Raw genomic sequence first — 23,345 nt, 5'->3', positions numbered from 1 at the left:
TGCCGGTCGCGCAAAACCGAGAAATAGCCGATCTACAAGCTCACAACCCGTCGCAGCGCGACGCGTTGTGAGCTTGTAGATCGGCTATTTCTCGCCCTTCCTTTAAGCTCCTCCCTCCTCCCGGCGTCTTGTCCATATGTCTTGTCTGCTGCCGATCTACGATCCCATAACCCGGGAGGTTCTGTCGTACTGTGATTGGTCAGCGTGGCGTGGCAACCCCATGCTAATGCATACAGGAGGAGGTTTGATCTGAAAATTCCAGTTATCTATGGAAATAAAATACAAGATCACGTTGTGTGTTATTGTGTACGTTTTTCTTTTTTTCCAAAAATGTAATAATAAATATCACAGTGAAATAAATAAAATCTACAGTGAAATAAATAAAATCACAATTATGTAAATATATATTATCATATTGTTTGTTTTAATTTATTTATAATATCATTGTGAGACTGGAGCATTATAATGAGCCTCAATTGTGTCGTGTTCCAGACTGTCCTATTTATTCTGCTAATTCGTTTGTTCATTTACTTAGGCCCAATAGACTTTATCCTGCACTGGTTTTAAGGTATCCTGACCCGAAAATGCATCTTCTGTTTGAGACAGACTGAACAAACCAGTAAGACGCCTGAGGGCACGCGTGCACTGCCACTGGCCAAAGTGGCCATATATGGAGCGTGTCTTGAGCGTACAGGCCAGGGTATGATGTCAGATCAACATATGGAATGTCAGAACAGGTCAGCTCCATATATGGAGATCTAAGGGTGGCAGCAGGGGCAGTGTCTTGAATGTACTCTAGTTTTCGCCGGCTGCCAGGCGCGGCTGCACAAATAACTTTGGGACAGGCCCGTCTGGAGTTTAAATGGACAGGTATCAGTCAATCCCTGTTATGGAGATATATTATTTACTATCATCACTGATGATGTCATAGTGATGTCACGAGACCTGGGCACAATATATGGGGGCTTTCCTCATGTATGGGGATTTTACTATCATCCCTGCCGATGTCATAGTGATGTCACGAGAACTGGGCACAATATATTGTGCTCAGGATTGTGAGTGACGTTTGTGAGTGACGTGACGTGACGTGACGTGACGTGACGTGACGTGGCGTGACAAAAAACGCGAGGTTTCATAGTTAACTGCAACCTTCGGTCGCAATAAAGTCTAGACTAGAGTACCGTATAATAGCAATGTGCATAAGAATCTGGAGATATTTAAAGCCACTTAAAATAATGTTTAATTCATACTTTTCCCACATTTTATAATTTTAAGTCACAGACCAGATGTGTAGTTCAACATAGGCCTACGGTACCTTAGTCCGGCAGCCGAGGTGGACTGGTGCGAAATTTAGTATAGACCTATAGTCTTTTTTATTGGCCTAAAATATTGTCTTACATACATTCATGAATCCACTTGCTGACTGGCTGTCATCCTATGGCAGGCAAAAATGTCTAAAAATGTAAACTTTCCTTTTGCTTTAAGTAGCATGTGACATGTCAAACTAGGGGGTTTTCATTATTCTGAATCCATTCCAAGCATTAGTTTTGCACAAAATACACTCCGTCTCCTTGCAGGGCTAAAAACAAGCCATAGCCACTTGCCCGAATGTTTACACTTGTTTACAACAGGGTCCACCATGTTCAATTCATCAAAACATTTAGAGACGTACAAATAGACACTTCTATATAGACAAAGAACAGGGGGGGGGGGATTCAGATTTTACGGGGGCCAGTTTCGAATTGCAGCCATCCGTAGGTGCCCTTTGAGAGTGGTTTTGAAGGAGTCAAGGGATTCGCATGTCTTAATCTTGGTGGAGTATCGAATCTTGTGGACCAGACCCATTGCAAGATGCTGTACTCTGTCGCCGACCCTAAGCCATGCCAGTCTGTCAAAGTGGGCAGGGGTGAGGTGGGTTCGGGGGGTGAGGCCGCAAGTAGGAGCCTGACCAGTTTGTTTTGGGAAGTCTGGAGCCTAGTTTTAAGGGCCTTTGATGTGCTGTGGTACCAGGAGGTACAAGAAACCCTTGTAAAAACATTGCTCAATACTGACTATATGTTAGGCCAATATAAAAGACATAGGCCTACCAAATTTCCCACTTTAAACAAAAGAAGCCTGTCAGCTGCCGGACTACCTCGCATCAGAGGGCGCTGTTTTTCCCTTTTTTGACGATGGGTTATCCCAGCCAGGTGTGGTCAAATAGCCCCATCGTGTGGCAAGATAAAGGTAGGCCTACTTGTGGATATTTTTTAACACTTTGTGAGGAATGTATTGTAGCTGTAGCAAATCATGCACAAATGTCACATTTTACACAACGGGTTAGGGAGATAATACCAGGAAGGAAGCTATCACTATGTCCTGCAGCCTCAGCAACATTATGTTGCTGTTTATGGGAGCTTGCATACAAGCATCTGCAAGCATATAAAGCGCATTATGTAGATTTTCAACTAAGTATTTATCTGTGTAATTGAGTCAAACAAAATGTAATGCGTCAACTCCTACAATTATTGGAATGAAAACAGAGGCATCATGAGAGCTCAACGTATTTCAGCTCAATTTGAATCTGGATTTATTATTCAGAATGCAATTTATATTAAAAACAATAATTATTTCTAATATGTTTACTGTGTAGGATTTTGAGAATTATTCTCAAGATGCTACACAGTAAGAAAAAAAAAAAAAAGCTAAAGGCTGCAACCTGGGTTAGAAACCTGCAGAGGTGGACAGTACTTAAGTAAATGTACTTAAGTAGCCCACTGTACTTAAAGGACCACTTCACCACTTTTCAACTTATCTTCATATAATAGGTCCTCACTAATAATCATGATAAAATGTCACGATTTTTTTCTAGTCACTCAGTCTGTGTCTCATAGGAGGACTGTGGGCAGTTTAGAAACCGTCTTCCAGTGACATCATCATTAGGCAGATTTGTTTTTTAAACAAGATCTTTTTACAAAAATGTTTAGATTTTCATTATCTTGAGAACGATGGCTTCCATTTTTGCATTGCAACTTTTCAGGACTAGAAAGCCTGCAGTTTCTATTAGCTTGGATTACCCATCGATGATGTCACTGGAAGACAGTTTCTGAACTGCCCACAGCCCTCCTATGAGACACAGACGAGTAGAAATAAATTGCGCCATTATTTCATGATTATTAGTGAGGACCTATTATATGAAGATAGGTTGAAAAGTGGTGAAGTGGTCCTTTAAGTACAGATTCTGAGGACTTATTTGAGTATTATATTTCTTTGATACTTACTCAAGTACATTTTAGGAAGCCTGAAAAGTACTCGTTACTTTAAGGTCGGCCCGACTCGGCTGTTTCCTCCATCGTATTTGCATTAACACGCAGGGAACAGAGGAGGCCTTCCTTGGCTGTCTGTCTCCATGTCTTCTTTGGCCTCCCTTCCTCTTTCCACCTTCTGGCATTGCACCACTTGCCGGTCTCTCTCTTGGCAGACGGAGTACGTGCACAGCCATTCTCCTTCTCCTTTCAGCGACGATGTCAGACAGTGGTGCTACCAATGCCCTTGTCATCAACTCCTCATTGGTGCTATGGTCTCTCCATGGGATCTTCAATATGGATCTGAGACAACGTCTGTGGAAGACATCTAACTTATTGGTGATGCTGGCTGTCTTCATCCACGTCTCACAGGTGTAGGTCGCTGTTGGGATGACCACTGACATGTAAAGGCGTAGCTTAATGGCCGTAGTGATGGCTTTGGACGACCAGATGTTCTGGAGTCGTTGGAACACCGTTTGCTGATTCTGTTTTTGACATCTTTCGGTCTGTGCTTGAGATGTTACTACTTCCAAGATACGTGAAGTTGTCAACATACTCTATGTCATGTTCGCCTAGAGTGAGTGGTGAAAGGTGTTGGACTTGTCCGACGGGCCATGGTCTTTTCTTGGCTTATCCGTATAGGCCGACTTTATCCCCGTGCTCATGGAGGTTGTTGGTCATCTCTTGGAGTGCAAGCTGAGTATGACTAACCAGAGCCAAGTCGTCCGCAAACTGCAAAAGTCCAACTGTCCAATGGAGATGTATAACTCCGGAAAACACCGTCGTATGGACATCCAGTAGCAATTCAGTCATTTTATGTTTGGTTGAGCTCAGGTGTTGTGCTCTGAAAATAGCAGATCTACAAGCTCACAACAACCTTTGCGCTGTGACGCATTGTGAGCTGGTAGATCGACTATGCTCAACATGCAACCAAATGTAAAATCTTCCATTATGACACCATCAAGGCCCACCAAAATACAATTTGTCTACAAAATCAACTATTTATAGCCTATAAACTAAACTATTTATAAAACTAGACTCAGACTAAAACATTTCAGATGACCAAAATATGACTAAAACTAAATGAAGTTTTATTCAAAAGACTGACTAAAACTAAATGTACAAATTGATGTAAAATGATGTCCCACAAATTGCATTGCAATCACAATTCTTTATTATCTGAAAAGAAATAATCCTCAGTGTCGCTACCTAATACACCAGAACATTAAACAACGCCCCATCTTTCATTCAGATAGTGTGCTTGCTTTGTAAAACAACACCCAGCCAGTTAAAAGATCACCTAGAATTATGTCATTTTTGATACAAGGTCCATCCATAAATATAAGCCACCTTCCATATTTTTTTTTCTTTTCTTTCTTCTTTTTTTTAACAAAAAAACTAATTTATAACAACTGCTATATCTTCTCAATTAGATCCATAATACACCCATTCTTTAAGATCTAGGGAAATAAAAATAAAAAATAAATATATATGGGATAATCTTCCCATGTCACTATACAACACCAATAAAATAATTTATAGACTTATTTGACGTGATGAAATTAAGGGTTTCTCTCGAGCTACACCGCCATGCGGTGATGTATATTTTAGGCTTTATTACCTGCCACCTTCTAAGTCAAAGTTTGTTCCGTTTTTGTAGCCCTTTTTGTAACAGCGGAAGAACTGGTAAACTATTCAGACCTCAATGGTAAACAAGCTGTTATGAAGATCCCTGATCAGCTCATGATCTTACAACCATAAAAAAGTTCCATCATTTTCAGAAAATAACAGATCTACAAGCTCACAACACGTTGCGATATCGGCTGTATCCAAATTATTTTGAAAATAGGGTTTAATTGTCTTAACTCATCCAAGTGGTATACTGTATAGGCCTATGTTGGGGAAATAAAGGGATCCAGCTTTGAAATTATATGGAATATAATCTCCATCCTGTCAGACACTATACATAAGTACAAGATAGAATAACTTAATTTTATATGTATTTTATTTATTCCCTCATTTTCGGGTTGGTATTGGAATTGTGGTTGGGGTTAATTAGGCAGAGGTGTAATTTCAGGGAAAATAAGAAAATAAATCTTCCTATAGAAAATATTCATAATAGTTCTCACTAATGCTCATTATAAGATGGCACCCATTACTGTCTTCTCACTCGGAGAATGTAATGTATACAGAAATGTATTGATTGATTGATCAAGAACAACATGGTTTCTAGTTCAGCATGCTAAAGGCTGTAGTTTATTTTAGCTTGGAATCTCCATCAATGTCACTGAGACACAGTGAGTAGATGGAAATTGTGCTACATCATAAGGAGCATTAGTGACGACCAATATTATAAGATGATATGGTTGAAAAATATGAAGTGCTCCTTTGACCCATTGTGAGCTTGCAGATCTGCTGTATTTACTATAGTACATCAAATACGAGTATAGTACATTTTTCAAAATGTTTCATTCATAAATACACAAAAATCCTAGTGTTGATTTACGAATTAAACATTTTGAAAAATTGTTCACCTATTCCCAAAATAGAGACTCCAGGTTCAATGTGATAAATGAATGTATGATTGCAGATAAGAAAACTGTGTGTGTGTGTGTGTGTGTGTGTGTGTGTGTGTGTGTGTGTGTGTCACGTCATATGTACATGGGTTGAGAAGCACCCAGCACTGATGTAAAACCAGAGTAACCTGCAAAACATGGTCAAAGAGGTGGAGAAAATATGCACAAAATAACTGAGTTGAGGTGAAATGTGAACTCTAGGGGACGTGGCAATTGCAATCTCCAAAAGACACCCCTGGGGTTAGGGATAGATTTACATAACGCCTTTTTCCATTTTAAATATATCTTTTTCTGTTACAGAGATATGTCAATCTATTCACAGTCGTTATTGATGTCTGAGGCCTCTCAAAATGCAAAATCACATGAAACTTAAAGATGGAATGCCGTGATTGTTTGCCCTCCTAAAACATGATCATCAGGTACTATGATTATACTAGGAGAAAGATTAAAAAAAAAAAAAAAGTGTACAGAAAGTGTTAAAATTATGTTTTTATGTGGCCACACCCACCAGTTATGCAAGTATGGTTTTCAGGTTGGTGGTGATCCACCTGAACCGAAGTCACACCCACAGCTATTGTTGTATGATAAAGGGGGAGGGGTGATATTGTGATGTCACTAACATGGTGTATTTTGATTGGGCCTTTTGACAAGGCTTTCAGCTTTCAGGAAGAAACCAAAAATACACAGGGAAGACATATTTCAATATTCAAAACACACCTGGGGGTCGATTAGAGCAATGTTAACTCCATACATACAAAACAGAAAAAGTAAAACAAATCACGGCACTCTAACTTTAAAACATTTAGTCTACCGATGTTAGTCTTCTTAGATGTAGTAAATTTCGGTCCATCTTACCATAATCCATAAATATGTTGCATAAGCATAATATATAGTCTATACACAGGAATAGCATTTTTACAGCGGGCGACAGCCTGGCATATTTTCCATATTTTCCAGAGTTATTTGTCTATGGGACCCGGCAACTACTGGCGATAGTAGGCGAAGAAGCGATAGTAGAAAAGTGGGTGGATGAATGTCGCCCGAAAACATGAAAATATTTTATCTTTGGACAACATCGCGATTCTATCAGGTATGTGACTCATTTGAATTTGCACTTTTTCAGCATCACTTGATCCTACATCCATTTGGGTTTCTTTTTGGAGCACAGTTCTTGAGGCCTATTCTTACTCCAGTTTTAGGTGATAAGGTGACCACCAAAATGGTGATTAGTAAAAAGAGATGTGTTTGGGTGAGCAGTGAGTCGCTCTATGGTCACCCTATCACCTAAAGAGATGTGTTTGGGTGAGCAGTGAGTCGCTCTGTGGTCACCTTATCACCTAAAGAGATGTGTTTGGGTGAGCAGTGAGTCGCTCTGTGGTCACCTTATCACCTAAAGAGATGTGTTTGGGTGAGCAGTGAGTCGCTCTGTGGTCACCTTATCACCTAAAACTAGAGTATGAATAGGCCTTTACAGTATATGCCACAATGCTATTGAGACCCTAAGGTAGTTTCAATGTAAAACATAACTAGTGGCATTGATGTCTGACTTCTGTTTTCTACGGAAATAAGCTCTTGAGCTTTTCTGCATTTCTCCTTTTGACAGATAGCATGTGTATACATAATTATATGATCATGTATATGATCATAAGTGTGGTATGTTTGGGGGTGATAGAGATGTTCAACTTTGCATTGAAAGGAATCAGATTTCAGCAACAATCATGAATAAGGTAACTAATAGACACGTAGTTTGTAAAAAGGGCCATGCATCGATATATCACACATTAACATCTAATGAGTCTGATGATTCATTCATAATGATTAATGTTTCTAATTCACTTCTCTATATTTGTAACATTAACAAATATAGTAGCAATGAGTGCAATATAAAACATTGATGACCAGAACATGTAGCAAAGGGGATGTTTAATGATTTTTCTCTTTGGACAATGAAATGTACATGTGTCCATTGTAGGATGTGGTACAAATAAAACTAATAAAAAAAAATCAACAACCCAGCTCTATGTCAGACAGCATTCCCAGTTCTAATTCACCTACGTTTTGATTTAAAAAACAAACAAAAAAAAGAGTGGTGGGTGTCTGGAAGTGTCCAGTCCAACCACACCCCCTGACCCCAATTCTCTGCTGGAATTCAGATATGAAAGATATGAGCGAAGATGGTTTCAACTTTTATTTTTTATCTAAAACACATAGGCTACCAACATACTGTAATGCTCACATCTATGTAAGTTCTATAGGGGGGTGGGACTAAAAACTAAGTGTAATCTCTCTCTGCTTCCTAAAACGACACTATAAATGCTACCCAAAGTGAGAAGAACACATGCAGCTGGTGTGTTTATGGGTTGGAGAAAAAAAAGAAAAGACCTCAAGTTAAAAAAATAAAACCTTTGGTCAGTGCCATGGCAATGGTCGTGATCCAATAAATTATAAACCCCATTTTTTTTAGGCACGATAGCCAGTCATATGCAGCACCATGAGTTCCAAAGTCCAAACTCTTCGTCAAACTTTCTTTTTTTTTTTTTACGTACAACACTAAAAATCTAACATCAGTGAAAATGTACCGTGGTCCTTTTATCTCACCTTGGACAATGTGCTTCTGCGGACAACAGGGAGAAGAGTTCAACCACTTTAAAGAAGGTCTGAAGCTTAAACTGATCCAGTGGCTAGCATTAAAAGGGTATAGTTCACCCAAAAATGTACTTACAGTATGTTCCATCAATTACACATGCATCCTGATCCCCTGATGAAGCCTTGAATTCATGGAGATTTTTCGTTTTTTTCGCTTTCCTAAGCCAATAATTTGATAACCGGGTCATCGGTCAGTAGGAGACTCCGCCAGTCATCAAATTATTGGCTTAGGAAAGCAACAAAAACAAAAAAGCTCCATGAATTGAAGGCTTCATGGGGTGTGTAATTGATGTGAAATAAGTCATCCCTCCATTTTCTGTGTGAACTCCTCCTTGAAAGGGTAATTTTGTTGTCGTTTTGTTTCTTTAAATCAGGGCACTATATTTTGTTTTAGATAACTTGGACCACAAACAGTGGGTGTTAAAACGGATTGGAATTGGTCCTTGTTCGCTTCTCTGGACACACCAAAGGGGGCAAGCGAAAAAACAAATAAAAAAATGGCCACTTATATCCAACTCTTCATTTGTGGTCCGAATTATCTAAAAGTTCCCCTTTAACTTAGCCACAGCATCTTCCTCAACCATAAGGGTACTTAGTTTTTGTCAACAAGAATCATGTAAAAACCGTAGCTGTTGAGGTCAAGACATTTGTCCAAAAAACTAGTGGTTAAATAATAAATAGTGGATGGTTTGGACAGTTGGCTTTGAGCGCTCACCCTGAGAATTACACCCCACCCCACTAAAACAAAACATATCATAAAAGGAACCAAGTAAATAAGCCTTCATATTAAGCAGCCTTATACAGTAGGAACTCCTGCAGAAGCCATTGTATCGTCGTCTACGACATCCGTTCCCATTGAAACTGGCTATTTAGTTCAAGTCAATTGAACACTCTGCATCTTAAATCACGTCTCCCCAGTTAACTTGAATTCTAGTTTCTTATTCATTTATTGCTAATTCTATTGCCAATACCAGTAACACCCTCCTCCCTCCCAACCCCAATACAAGTACTAACACAGTTGTGTTGTGTGGGAATGCTTTAAAAAGGTGTGAACGTTTTGGTCCCCTGCATTACAACGGATGCAGTGAAAAACGTTATGGTCATTTTCCACTACTAATAACATAAGTGAACTGTGCCGTAAAAAATATGTCCATACGCTTACGAAATTGGGTTTCAGAGTAAGGTTCTCGGAACCTAATTTTGGGATTCCTGCTTCAGGAGTGCTGCAAACCCAGAACTCAGAAGTGATTAGGTTCTGGAAGTGGTCTGAATAACCCTTCGTAGTGGAAAAGAATGCTTCAAATCAAATAGAAGTGGGATAAACCTGGGGGAGGCGAGGTGAATGGAAAAGTACAGGAGCGTCGAGTCAAAATGAGCAAAACAAATCATATATTCCTCCACAGCGCAAATTGACTGGCCTTGGACTACCCCAACCTCTCTCACACAACCCCCCACTAGAAAAATAAGCAAATATAAGACTTAAAAAAAACGACGGGTCAAGTCGTCTTCCACGGAACAAACAGCGTAGTGTGTTTGTGAAGAATCGAACATTAGTGGATTTTTTTTCGTTCTTTTTTTTTTTTTTGATTGCATCGAGTGCTTTATAGTATTATCATGACAGTACGCGTTACTTGGTCTATAAAGAAAAGGATAAAAAAAACTACCGTGGTACTTTGAACACTGACCGTTTTTAGTATTCCTAATTAAGATGATCTGCTCTAGAACACTTGAAAGATGAAAGATGCTAAATTACCAGAGGATTGTGATTATTTATTTATATTTATGCTACTGCCGGTTCCTCTGGATTTGAAAACCCTCAGAGTGCGTCAACCATCAACACCATCTCATGTTTCGTACACCGTTCTCAAACTTTTAAATTTCAAGGACCCCCCGCCCCCAAAACTCTGAGAGCGTACAAATGGAACAAAATTCATTATGGAGACTCATTATGGAGGGTCCCCGTACCCCACTTTTGAAAACCAGTGCCGTAAAGCTTTGCACAGACCACGCCCCCTCCCGATGACTGGCAGCCTATCGCTTGACTTAAGACTCTGTTGCACGATGGCATGTCGCAACGCCAAAAATAGATCTATAAGCTCGCGATTTAGGACTGCAACTAATCGGTTCATGTACTTCGATTACTTTTCCTCAATAAGGGAATAATAGGGGGATAATGTCTTGTCATTTTTGTATACATCCATGAATCAGCTTAAAGAAAACTAACACATTCGAATTGTTTATAAACTAATAATTTGTTTGATTAAACTGTTGCGACCGCTAGTAGTGAGCTTGTAGATCTGGCATTTCTGATGCTGTGACTCCACTCATACGACAACGTATAAATAAATCAAGCGAAATACAAACAGGAAGACTCTGTGGACATCGAGTTCACCTGCAACGTGGGTCCTGAGTGTGTGTGTGTGTGTGTGTGTGTGTGTGTGTGTGTGTGTGTGTGTGTGTGTGTGTGTGTGTGTGTGTGTGGGGTAGCTCAGCTCGTGAGGCAGGCGGTCCGAGGCGGGAGGCCTGTAGACTCAGGAGTTAGGACAAAGGAAGGAAGGTAGGAAGAAAGGGGACATGGAGATTCTTCATGTCTTTAAGTCCAAGACACTCGCACATTTAAGACAGTCTTACTCTTGATATATTTAGGGGGAGATAATAACAATAATAATATAATAATAACTGTGTCAATAGTAATAACAATAGTATTAAACATCTGTCTGTCAAGGGCTTTTATTTTGTGGGGTTTCTTTCTGCTCCATGGTAGGGTGAGAACAGGGGGGGTGCATTGTCCCGAACACCGTCTGTCTCTGCCCCCTCCCTCCCATTATGTCCCCCACCCATGTCCCGTCTGCTTGCGCCAACCTCCCGCCATGGGGGTCCGAGGCATGGAGAGCCCCCCAATCCCACCCCCCTTTTGTGTATTATTGTTGTGTTTCTGTCACGCAAGGTTTGGAGTGAGTACGAGGGAGGAGGGAGGGGGGGTTGGTTCCTTCGTGGCGAGGAGGAGCGGCTAAGGGTTTAGGAGGAGTTAGGGGCGTGTCCTCCTCTCAAAGGCGGGTCTGGGCCTCAGGGACGTAGATCTCGATGCTGTCGGCGCTCTCTGTGGCAGAGTTCTGTCGTACCGAGGCGGCGCGCTTGGCCGCCATCAGACGCTTGCGGGCCTCCTGCCGCTGCTTGTCGGCCGCCGTGGAGTCCACACTGCTGCGCTCCTTGGGCCCCGCCGACAGCTTGGGACGCCCGGACTTCTTTGGCACGGACGACGGAAGTGTCTTCTTCTCCTCCTGAGAGGAAGGAGAAAATAAATAAATAACACCGGGTCATTTTGAATGTAGTTGGGAACTGTTCTCACACCTTTTTCCTCACAATGTTTTCTAAATATTTTGTACTGCTGTACCCTGAAGACAGAGATAAAGTTGATGGTATCTCTCAATTGTTTTTCACCTGTAAAAATCAAGGGTCAAATTATTATGAATCAACACTGAATCAACACAATCTATAGTCCATTTCACAGTATTCACACTAGTGTGGGCGTTTCCCAGACTTGAGACGGAGGGGCTGCATGCATGAACACAAAATGTCCGACACACTAGGAACAGACCTAATGCAACAGATTTCACGCTGCCAGATCCCTTGTGTTAGGTCGCAGTTCAGTGCAAAACAGCTCAATGAGTGAATGTGAGAAACCAATCATCTGTGTCTAAAGTCTCAAACTAAGATTCCAGAATGACACTCAATAAAGTATGTAAAGTGTGTGCAGTGGGAAGGTTCCAGTACCTTCTTCTGTGGTTTGTCAGGAAGCTGCCAGTTGTTGGCTTTCAGTTGGTAGAGCTCATCAAACTTCACGCTGATGTTTTCTATAGTGAGCTGCAGGAGGTCCCAGAACCCAGCCAGGTCCTGGGCTGTGGGTCGTGGGTTGGCCTCCATATCCTAAACAAGAGGGAAATAAGTTTTATTTGTATTATTCGATTTTATTAGAAGTCACACAGGAAAAACAAGTTATATCATGTTCACATGAGAAACGTCAAGGATACAAACACAACACTTATTTCCATTGTGGTCCTTGGCCAATACGTGATTAAAATATGTCAGCTTTGAAACAGTTACTGCATGCTCACATACGTTGATGTGTCCTTTATGTTGGCATAGACGTTACAGCAATACATGTAGTCAAAATTGTCTTACAGAGTGAAGCCACTCTCTTGAGTTGCAAAAAAAATAATATTACAGTTTAAGTTATCCTTAAGAGGAGTTATCAGATAGTTATGGACTTACAGTATGTGAGAAAGCTATGGAGTTATATCAGAAAGTTTGGGGTAGTGTGGTCACAGTTAAAGGTGGGAGTTGTATCACATAGTTATGGAGTTAATATTTAAGGAGTTATAGCAGATACTCACCAGGTTCTCGTTACAGAGGCCTCTGAATTGCTGGAACTTTTTTGCCATGAGAAGCTGGGCGCTGCCCACCGCACTGCGGATTGTCCCCAAAACTACAAACACAAACAGGGACATGGAAAAAATTTAAACTATTTTCTTCCCCCCACATTCTTGTCATCGGGCACAAACATCATTATGTGGAATGTACTGTACCTCATTGGTGACAACGAAAGCTAAACCTCTTATAAACTAAGTTTTATAGACCGTTAATCTGCTCACAGTACTGCAGGAACAGGCCCTGGATGGAGTCTACACAAGAATGTTACGAATGGAACTTGGTGTCACTTGGACAGACCACATCAGAAACCTGGACCTCTTACGGGGGCCTAACACGGGTCACGGAAAGAAGGATCAGGGTGGCTGGGCACTCTTGTCACGTGGAACTAGTAGCAAGCAAACTGACAGTGTGGGAGCCAACCCAGGCCAGGCACAGCCAGGAGGGGAAAGAGGTGCTCCACATGTGTAGACACACTGCGGCACAAGACTAAAATGGTACAACCAAAGATCTATATCGTCTGCATCCCTACCGGTCATTCAAGTCACTTTTGCACCTCCTATTTGCATAAAAAAAATGCACAAATAATTTAAATCTGTTGATAGCAAAGGGAATGGAGGTTTTAAGTCCATGTGGCTTCTACAGCCATTCTTCATTACTCATTCATATTTCAGACACTGCAGAGGTAGATTTGTGCCTGAGAGACAGAGAGACCAAGATGAATCAAGAGAGAGATGCGTCCATTACAGCTGAACCCAACCTCACTCTCCCACTATAATGAGATGCTGCTGCCGTCTATCAGCGGTAATGAGGCCGTCAGGATTTGTCCTTTCTGTTCTCTACTTTGACAGGAGACTGTCTGACCTAGAGCCCCTCTTGTGACATCTCTCCCGTCACTGTGGCTCTGGGATAGTCATCCATGATTAAGGGGACAGAGAGAAAAGTTGTATTTTTGACCTATTTGCTAATGATGCATCACAAATTTGAAGGTAATTGTAACTGCAGAACTACTATGGTTGTCTGTAGTACAAGAATCACACTTGTGTGAAGTGAGGGGCGCTCTTATCAAACATCAGCCAATCAAATCATCACACAATGGCAGCGGTGGCCGAACGGATAGCGGCACGGTCTTGATACCGGAAGGTTCCTAGTTCGAATCAGCCGTCCGACACGTTAAAATTACCACCGCTGAAGTGCCCTTGAACAAGGCATTGAACCACTACGATGAAATGTGTTCTATGAGCAGGGCCTGGCTGGAAACAAGTTCTTGAGCTTAGCCCAGATACCCTGGGTAAATATAGATTTCATTTCATTTCATTTCATTTCATTACACACCAGGAAGTGGGAACAATTACAAACAAACAACACAGGTCAACATGACATGACAGGTCAAGTACCTGCAGTGATTATTAGCTGCTGCCAACTAGTGGTAAGTGGACGTACAGGATGAGGCTGAATAATTGACAAGGCTGATTGGAAGGCTGCGATGCAATGCAATACTACTACTAAGAATAATAACTTTTTTTAAATTTTTAAATCAGGAGGCCCCTGGAGGCTCGAGGCCCGTTTCAATTGAAACGATTGAAACATATAGTTACGTCAACCAATCCCTGATTGGCCGACGGACAACACCGACATACGGCCGACATACGCAGACGATTACAGTACTTGCGCGCTCTGCTTGTGCAAGTAATAACTGTTGATTGAATTTGACCTCTCAATCATGCTAGTGTTAAATAGCGGTTTTCTGACAGCCTGTGGCGAATTTCCCATCCACAAACACTGAAGAGTGTCATTCCTTCCTACTGCTGATCAGCAGTAAGCTTCTGCATTAACCCATGAACTCATTGACTGCCAGATGAAATACCTAGGTATATACCATTTTAGTATTTAATTACAATTACAAAATTACATTTTAAGATAGATGTGCACAACTGCAAAGACAAAACAGAAGTGGGGAGGAGGCGGCTTCACATCCGCTTTCTCCCATAATCATGAAAAGAGCTTCCGTGTCCCAGACTGTATGACTGGAAGCATTTGAAAATTGTGGGAGGCAACAGTCTGGCCACGAGCATTTTCAAGCATTTGAAAATGGTGGGAGACACAGTGGCAACATGTCTCTTCCCCTCCTCAGACTGAGGGCTCTAATGGAACTCTTACCCTCCTCAGACAGCTGCAGGTCTTTGGTCTCTGCCTCCATCTGTTGACACCAACCCTCCATGCGGGCCGTCTCTGCCTGCAGCAGCTTTAAGAAGCAGTTTCCGTCCCGGAAGCAGGTGGGCGTGGCCGACGATGGCGACGGGTCGGCACCGCCGCCGTTGTTGTTGCTGCTGCTGTCAGCCTGACAGGTGCCTACGCAGTTCCCCGTGCCCAGGCTGGGGTCCGGGGGAGGCAGGGAGGACGGGTCCAGGGCCGGGTCAAGCGGCTCTGGAGGATGAGGAGGAGACATGGTTAGATTAGTTTAGTCAAGATAAACTAACAAAATAAATAACTCAAACAAGAATTGTAAAAACATGTAAAGGACCACTTCAACCATTTTTAACCTTGTATCCATATAATTGATCCTCACTAATGCACATGAACTTATTGAATCTCATGCCAAATAAAAAGCGAAAACCTTGAAACTAAACTAAAACTACGCAACTAACCTAGCAAACCCACTGAAATTGATGAACCAAAAGGTCAAAATGAAATAAAAATTAAAACCAACAAAGATGCAAAACTCGAATAACCTTGCTGCGAGGAGCAGGTCACTCTAGGGGTCTCCGTGGTGGGGGTACTGCTGTCGTTCTCTCCGTTGGGAGTCTGATGAACGTCGCTGCAGTTCATTTCGGACGGGGGCAAGGAGTCGTCGTCCTGGGGGTCTGTCTCCGTGCTCTGTCTGGAGGCCATGCTGCTGACACGGCTCAAACTGGACCCACACACACACACACACACACACACACACACACACACACAACATTTTTAATACCTCAAAAGACCAGTATTACTGTATCAAAAGTAAGCACCAAACTATACTACAAAAACTGGTCAAAAATTGCCAAATTGTCAAATAATATAAGAAAGAGGCAAAAATGTTGAAATTAGCTGATCTTCAAGCTCACATCGTGAGGCGTTGTGAGCTTGTAGCACTGCTATTTTCACCATATTTATCATGTGGAACCGAGTCAAACTAAATGTAATGCCTCAACTCCTACAATTCCAAGTGCTTCTCAGGGTGGGGGCCTGGCTGGGGGAGCCCCAAATATAAATATTTTGGGGTGTCACGGGCCACGGCCTGAAAAGGTAGGGAACCACTGGCTAATGGGTTTTTGAAATAGCATGTCACTGAGATTTCACTGTGCTAGCAAGAACATCATGCTGAAACGATCTACAGGGGAAATGAAATGAAATGCTGAGTTCATCATTTTTACACCACAATGGTTTCAAGCCATTAGTGAGTTGGACCAACAGGATATAGAGCATGAAAGGAGCTGAGAGGACAGACGTCTACTGAAAAGGACAAATAAAAGACTGGCACAGACAGACAGAGGGTTGTAATGTGACGGACAGACGAACGGACGAACAGAACAGAACAGAACAGAACAGAACAGAACAGAACAGAACAGAACAGAACAGAACAGAACAGAACAGAACAGAACAGAACAGAACAGAACAGAACAGAAAGCAGGCAGGCAGGCCTCTCAAACGTTTGATTTTCATTTCAAGGACTCTCAGAACTCTGAGAGTGTACAAATTACGGGTCCATTTGGTTCCATTTCTAACTCTCTAGAGTTACAGACCTGTCAAAGGGTTAATCTACACTGCACTAGTGTCGTCATGATCATGAACATTACGGGTGATGGTGATTGGGATTATTTCTACTGTATGACAATTCATTTAATTTCATCATATCCTTAATATTATATGTTGCAATGCAATGAATTATGCACTCATATATCTGGTATTTTCACTATTTTGGGAAAATATTAATTTTGAAATAATATGAAAAATATGTGATTTGACTAAATTCCCCAAATAGGTAGCCTACACACGGTACAGATTGGTTAAAATAGCATGGATATGACATATTTCTTCTTTTCATCCAGCTGTTTTTCTACAGAGGAATGAAAGGGATTTTGAACGATTATGCAAAATGATTGCCATTAGCTCAACTAGTTTCACCAGGCTAATAATTATGTAATAATTGTGAAGCAGGCTCTAATGTGATTACATTAAAGTCCAGTGCATGGGGCAGACTGTCACAATGTTGGCTTCCCTCTGGTCAAAACAACATCATGTCAATCTGGGAGAGCCCTGGGCTGCAGCCTGCTGCTCCATGACCTTGTCTGGTGCCTGTTTCTAGCATGCAGTCTGTCTCGACCATGTTGTCTCTACTAACGCTGCTACGTCTCAGAGCCAGAGGCAAATAGTGGTCACAACATTAGACTGACCGATGGCAGATTTTCAGGGCCGATTTCAGAAATAGTAAATTGTACATATCCAATGGGGCTTTACAATGATTGCGCATAGGGGTTGAGTGTCTTGCTCAAGGACACTTCGACACTACCTCTGGGGGAGCCCGGGCTCAAACTAGGAACATTCCGGTTCCGAGTCGTACACCACCGAGTCCTAGACCACCAATTACCGATATTTTGTAAAAAAGTTCTCATCAAGTTGAAAATGTTAGATTTTATTTGTTTGCGTGTTTAAGATAAGATACACACATGAACTGAACAGCAAGCCCAATCAAAACTTCTGAAAGATAGCCAATCTATAAGCTCACAACGAATCACATTGGGATGCCTTGTGAGCTTGTACACGTAGATCTGTTAACTACACATCAGCATAATTGCTGATAGAGATGTCAAAAAATAATAATAAGTTGGCCAGATCTATACTGTGTGTGAGTCGGACAACCTCACATCCCCCAATGTATGAATGAACGGACAACTGTAAGCGCTTTGAGTAAGCACTCCATGCAATTTGGACATGACTTACGGCCTGCCGTTTTCCACCTGCACTCCAATAGACTGGAACGTCAGAGGGGCGGTGAGGGGGAGGAGCTCCTCTCTGGAGACAGGAGGAAGGCAGTCCACCTGTCAATCAATCACAGACGACAGCAAGTCAATCTAATGCAGTTGAACCCCATATATACTTGTTTGCCGCGTCGCACAAAAAATATTATTTCAGCACAACAGAAACCAATGAACTGTGTCGGAGCGAAACTGGACTGTAGCAACGAATGAAGGCCGATGACGAGTCTCACTCAGGCGGCAAGGAAGCTCTGATGGATATGCCAATAAGGACTGCAGTTATCATTAATGGCCTAGAAGGTGTCGCTATTTCCCCCAATGCTGGCTGCAGAACAATTACTGCTCCATTGATTACAATGGGGATTTGACGAATGACCAGACTTTACACTTGATTTTATTAACCTAATAATTATTGTCATAAATACTTTATGCTTTCAGTCGCTAGTTTGAAGTCTTCTTTCAATTAACATTAAATATAATGTACAAAAACGAATTCAACTGTTTTTGTACATTATAGTCCCATAAAGTATTGGCTGGAAGTGCCCTTCCAACCAATAGCATTTTTTTCTGGTTTCTTTTAGGGGATCATTAATGCCAATATGGTGGATTTGAATTCGCAGAAAAAGTGGCGGGTCTGTAGAAACCAATGGGTGATGTCAGCGTTCCCTTCGTCCATATTTCTGAAGAATCTATGGTCTCACCTGGATTCCAATGGAGGACAGTTTCCTCTTGGGCTCAGCAGTGGGGGACTTCTCTAGGACGGGGGCCAGGCTCAGGGTGTCATTCTGGGGCTGGGTGGAGGTGGAGGAGCTGGTGGTGGTGACACTGGAAGGAGGTGGTGGAGCAGAGTTATTATAGTTAACTAAAACTAACAACGTAACTAGAAACTAGAATTGGAAACACATTTTAGTTAAGTGAAATAGCAGAAAAGAAAAACACAACTAAGTGAAACTGTATTTACAAAACTAAATTAAATATCTAAACATCATAGGAAAAGTCCTATGATGAATAAGAAAAATAGCAGATAATCTGCTACTGTATATTTACTATTTTTACAAAATAAAACATTTTCTTTTAAACATCAAAACTAAACTGAAATTGAAAACCAAAAGTCAAGACAAAAAATAATAATAATAAAAAATACAAAACTATAACATACCTTGTGGTGGAGGTGGTGCCAACAGAGCAGGAGGTGGTAATGGAGGAGGAAGAGGTGGTGGTGGGAGGAGCTTCACAGGGGGAGGGGACAGTGATGGTGGGAGGAGCTTCACGGGGGGCAGGGACGGGGGTGGCGGCAGCAGCAACAGGTGCAGCAGTGGGGGCGGGGACAGAGGTAAGGGGGGCGGGCACCAGGAGAGGCGGGGCCTGGTGGTGGGCGGGGCCCTTAGCCAGACTGCCGGTGCGGATGCTACAGAGGCTGTCGGAGGAGGTGTTGCTGTCGCCCGACTGGCTGTTGTTGTGGCGATGCTCCAGGTAGGTGTCCTGGGCCGACTCGGTGCTGCTCTGGACCGTCACCGAGATCAGAGGCTTGGAGGAGGAGGCGGAGCAACGAGGCGGGATAGGGGGCGGGGCCTTGCTCCTGCTGCCGACTAGAGAGAGAGAGAAAGAGAGAAAGACAGAAAGAGAGAGAGTGTGAGGCCTCATACACACGTATCAAATGAATGTTCTGTGATCTGTTGATACGTGTGTATGAGGCCAGAAAGAGAATTAAGCACATTTTTGGGTAGGTGTGTCATAGCCGAACTCATTCAGCGCCACAACCCTGCCCGAGCTCTGAGGTCTGCGGACCAGTCACTGCTGACCGTGCCAACAACCCGAACCCTCAGAACAAGAGGTGACCGTGCTTTTGTGGTGGCAGCCCCTGAGGTTTGGAACCCCCCCCCCCCCCATATTAGAGCTGCTCAAACCATTGACATTTTTAAATCCCTTCTTAAAACTCACCTTTTTTCCTTGGCATTCAATGTGAACTGATTTTAACATTTAGGCACTCCTGTACAGTACTAGCCATGTCTCACGCTGGTTTTTATATGCTATGTTTTTCTGCTTGATGTATTCCGCTTTAATTTCTATCTTTTGTTGTGAAGCACTTTGGTCAACTCTGGTAGTGTTAAAATGTGCTATATAAATAAAGGTTGATTTGATAGCAGAAAGAAAGGAAAAAGAAAAATCACAAAACATAGCAGATCTATAAGCTTAGAAGATCAGCCTGATCTAGAGGTTGCATAAGAGGATGAGAACACACAGACAAACTAAAACAGCAGAGCATTGTGCTGCACACTGAGCCTACAGTAATAATATAACTTCATAAACATCACACGGCAGAGTGGAAAAACATTTTTTTTCTGCTATCACAGGCTGTCAGGCGCTTTGGCAAACGGACACACAACACAAACAAACTACCTGCTGTGTGCATTGACGTCAGTCTGTCCCCATGGAGCTTCCCCTCTACCCTGCCACTCCTATAGCACTGCTGTTCTGCTCCATGCCGCCCTTTCCCAAACAATGGATTGTTGACCCACTTTTGAGTCGCGAGTGAATATCAACGTCAACTGTGTACATTTTTGCCTAATTTATGGTGGAGCTGTTGCACCCTTGACCTGACTACGGATAAGCGGTTGAAGATGGATCGATGGATGGATGTATATAAATAATGTAGCTACCACCACTTCTGTCAGCCACTTGTAATTATATTATTGAGCTGGTGTGTTTCCCAGTTTTCGTTCCACTGTTTATGTTGTTGTTCATCGGGGCGGAGGGACGGGGGGGACGCACGGAGGGGGACGGGACGGATGGACGGACGGGGGACGGGGGGATTTATGTTGTTGACGTATATGTTTTAAGGCGTGAACACCTCTCTGTGTAGTGGTTGCTTTATTTAGAAGGATTTAGAAGACGTTTTTATCGGCCTCTGCCTCTAAATGGGTAAATAACTGGGATGCACAAAAAAAACATTTATAACTCAAACCTTGAATGGTTAGACGGGAGATGCCTAAGTGCCATCATCTATAATATAGAAGACTAAATATTTAAATGTTAACCACTTAACTTGAACCCGGTAACAACATGTGCACATGCAACAGGCCAACAGCACACACACCAAGGTCCACCCCCGCTCGATCATGATTGGTGGAAGGCCCCTCTCTATCCTGATTGGATGAAGGCTGGGCCACCTAGCCAAATCCGAAACCTAAGGTTCTTTGACCCCCAGGGGTTAACTGGGGACAGAGGAACTCCTTAGGTCAGCACACTCTATAGTAGGGAGGATTATCACAACAAAACAAAAAAATAAGTGATATTTGAATTAAGTGAAATCACTGAATATACATTTAAGAGTTCTATAAATTACAAAAACGTTGTGAAAATCTCCAATTTACAAGCTCACAGCGGGAGTTGTGAGCTTGTAGATTGCTCATGTTCACTATTAAATTGGGCACAAGTGGTAAACTCATATTCATCATCCTGGGGGGACATGACATTTTGCTTCTGGGTCTTGGGCTAAAAAGCTTGGGAAGCAGAGCGCTAGGAGAATCACAGGGCCATCAGTGTGCCTGCTGAATGTCCCGTAAATAATGTGATGTAGCGTGATGGAACTTCATCAACAACACCATCACACATTGTAGGATAGAACACTACTAATCCCCCAGGAGGGAGGTTCAGCGTGTTTACACAGTGTCAAATGGTAAAAGGGTGCACAACAATGAACAACCAAATACAACCTTGTTTTAGCAAAAGACGCAAAACTGGGTCAATTCAATTAGAATAAACAAGTTTCAAGCTTGCAAGGCGTTGCGTGTGAGCTTGTAGATTGGCCAGCACAGGCAGTGGTACATACTTATGATAATTATGATAGTGTAAAACTCATATACAGTTATAACTACATCTCAACTCATAACAAAAATAAAGTGGCACTTGTGTCAGTACTTTTTGTACAATCTAATCTGTCATAGCTGCCATCTAGTGGATGATTAGTTGATTGCACATTATAGACCGACGTAAGCCTACAATAGCGACGCAACTTACGCAGGAACTCTGTAAGGACGTTTTTTGTGTGCGTTTGACTCCCCTCCAAGAGGCAAAAACAGACTCAAGGCTTGTAGTTGTTTTCTTGTTATTTTGGATATGTGTCATACCACATGGGATGGGCTAAAATGGTGGCATGACACAGAAATACAAATTTAAATTAATTCATTCCTTCATAATACACTAGAATAAAAAGGATTTATAACTAAAACCTCATTCCTAAGCACCATCTATAACACATTTCAAAATATTTAAACGTTAACCACTTGAACCCTGGATACATTATTCTGGGCATGTCATAATAGGCAAACATTTGTAGAAAAAAGGCAAATGTCCAGCGAAGCTGACATTCTACAAGCATCTAGATGGGCTTTGGGGTTTGGTGTTGACGGGGGAAAGGGGGAGACGGAGACCTCCGTCAACAACGGTATGCATGTTTTAAGTGGCTTAATGACACATGTAACAGATAACTACACGTCTGGGAGCTTTACTTTCATCATGTCCTTATGATGAAGTGATAATGGTGTGGTGAACAATTGGTCCTCTGTTAAATACACCACCGTCACAGAGCCTCGCCTTACAGCGCTGACTGACCAGGTTCTACACAGATACCAATGTGACTGACCTGGTTCCAACAGTCACAGATACCAGTGTGACTGACCTGGTTCCAACAGTCACGGATACCAGTGTGACTGAACTGGTTCTACACAGATACCAGTGTGACTCAGACACCCGAGACTCCCCAACCTGGAGAAATATCTGCCTGACAAGGAGGCCCAATGAGAGGGAACTGCGAAGTGATCAGACAGGGTAGCAGGCTCCGACCCAGGGCCAGGCAGCAGGCTCTGACGGTCTGACCCAAGGCCAGCAGCACACAGTAGAATAACTGTGTGTGTGTGTGTGTGTGTGTGTGTGTGTGTGTGTGTGTGTGTGTGTGTTGTTCTGTCATCAGTGGCTGATTGCAGGGTTTAGGAGGCCGGAATGGGGCAACTTTGGTGCAATAACATGAAGGGGGAAAATCTGGGAAAAGCCACAGGATTTCTGTAAAGGGCTGAGGCAATGGGGACGCTGGGGAAATTTTGTGTGGATTCTATTTAAACAGCTGACAAACTGAGTCTGACTGTCTCGCTAGCTGGCTGGCTGGGTGGGTGAGTGGGATCAACATGTCTGACAGGGCTGGGAAAAAGGGAGAGTAAACAAATTGTATCCTGGTCAAATTGCTTCAAATCAGTGACTATTTTTCTTGTGTTTGTTTTTATTGTACATTTAGAGTAGTCTACTCTTAGTCGATAAACGTTTCTACCCCCTTTCTCTCCCAATTTAGTTATGTCTAATCGTACCCTACTGGCTCCCGTCAGCAGGGAATGTGGAAGGGG

The 23,345-nt window shown here is 42.3% G+C and overlaps 1 protein-coding gene across 1 annotated transcript in view; it reads right to left on the bottom strand.

Annotated features, from left to right (window-relative positions):
• Window positions 1–7,766: 7,766 nt before the first annotated feature.
• The window catches only part of LOC306916794 (disks large-associated protein 4-like), a gene marked incomplete at its 5' end in the record, with an annotated part of 76,199 nt that continues 60,620 nt past the window's right edge, over window positions 7,767–23,345 (bottom strand). The window contains 8 exons of the mRNA XM_079494821.1: window positions 7,767–11,787; window positions 12,281–12,433; window positions 12,901–12,992; window positions 15,095–15,361; window positions 15,667–15,845; window positions 17,915–18,012; window positions 18,651–18,774; window positions 19,109–19,538. Coding sequence (XP_079350947.1) covers window positions 11,554–11,787; window positions 12,281–12,433; window positions 12,901–12,992; window positions 15,095–15,361; window positions 15,667–15,845; window positions 17,915–18,012; window positions 18,651–18,774; window positions 19,109–19,538 — 1,577 coding nt within the window. The 3' untranslated portion in view covers window positions 7,767–11,553. The remainder of the gene's footprint in view (window positions 11,788–12,280; window positions 12,434–12,900; window positions 12,993–15,094; window positions 15,362–15,666; window positions 15,846–17,914; window positions 18,013–18,650; window positions 18,775–19,108; window positions 19,539–23,345) is intronic.

This window comes from Electrona antarctica, assembly GCF_951216825.1.
Source record: "Electrona antarctica genome assembly, chromosome: 2".
Classification (NCBI taxonomy): domain Eukaryota; kingdom Metazoa; phylum Chordata; class Actinopteri; order Myctophiformes; family Myctophidae; genus Electrona; species Electrona antarctica.
Note: the sequence above shows the minus strand (reverse complement) of the source record. Positions and strands in the feature narration are given on the sequence as shown.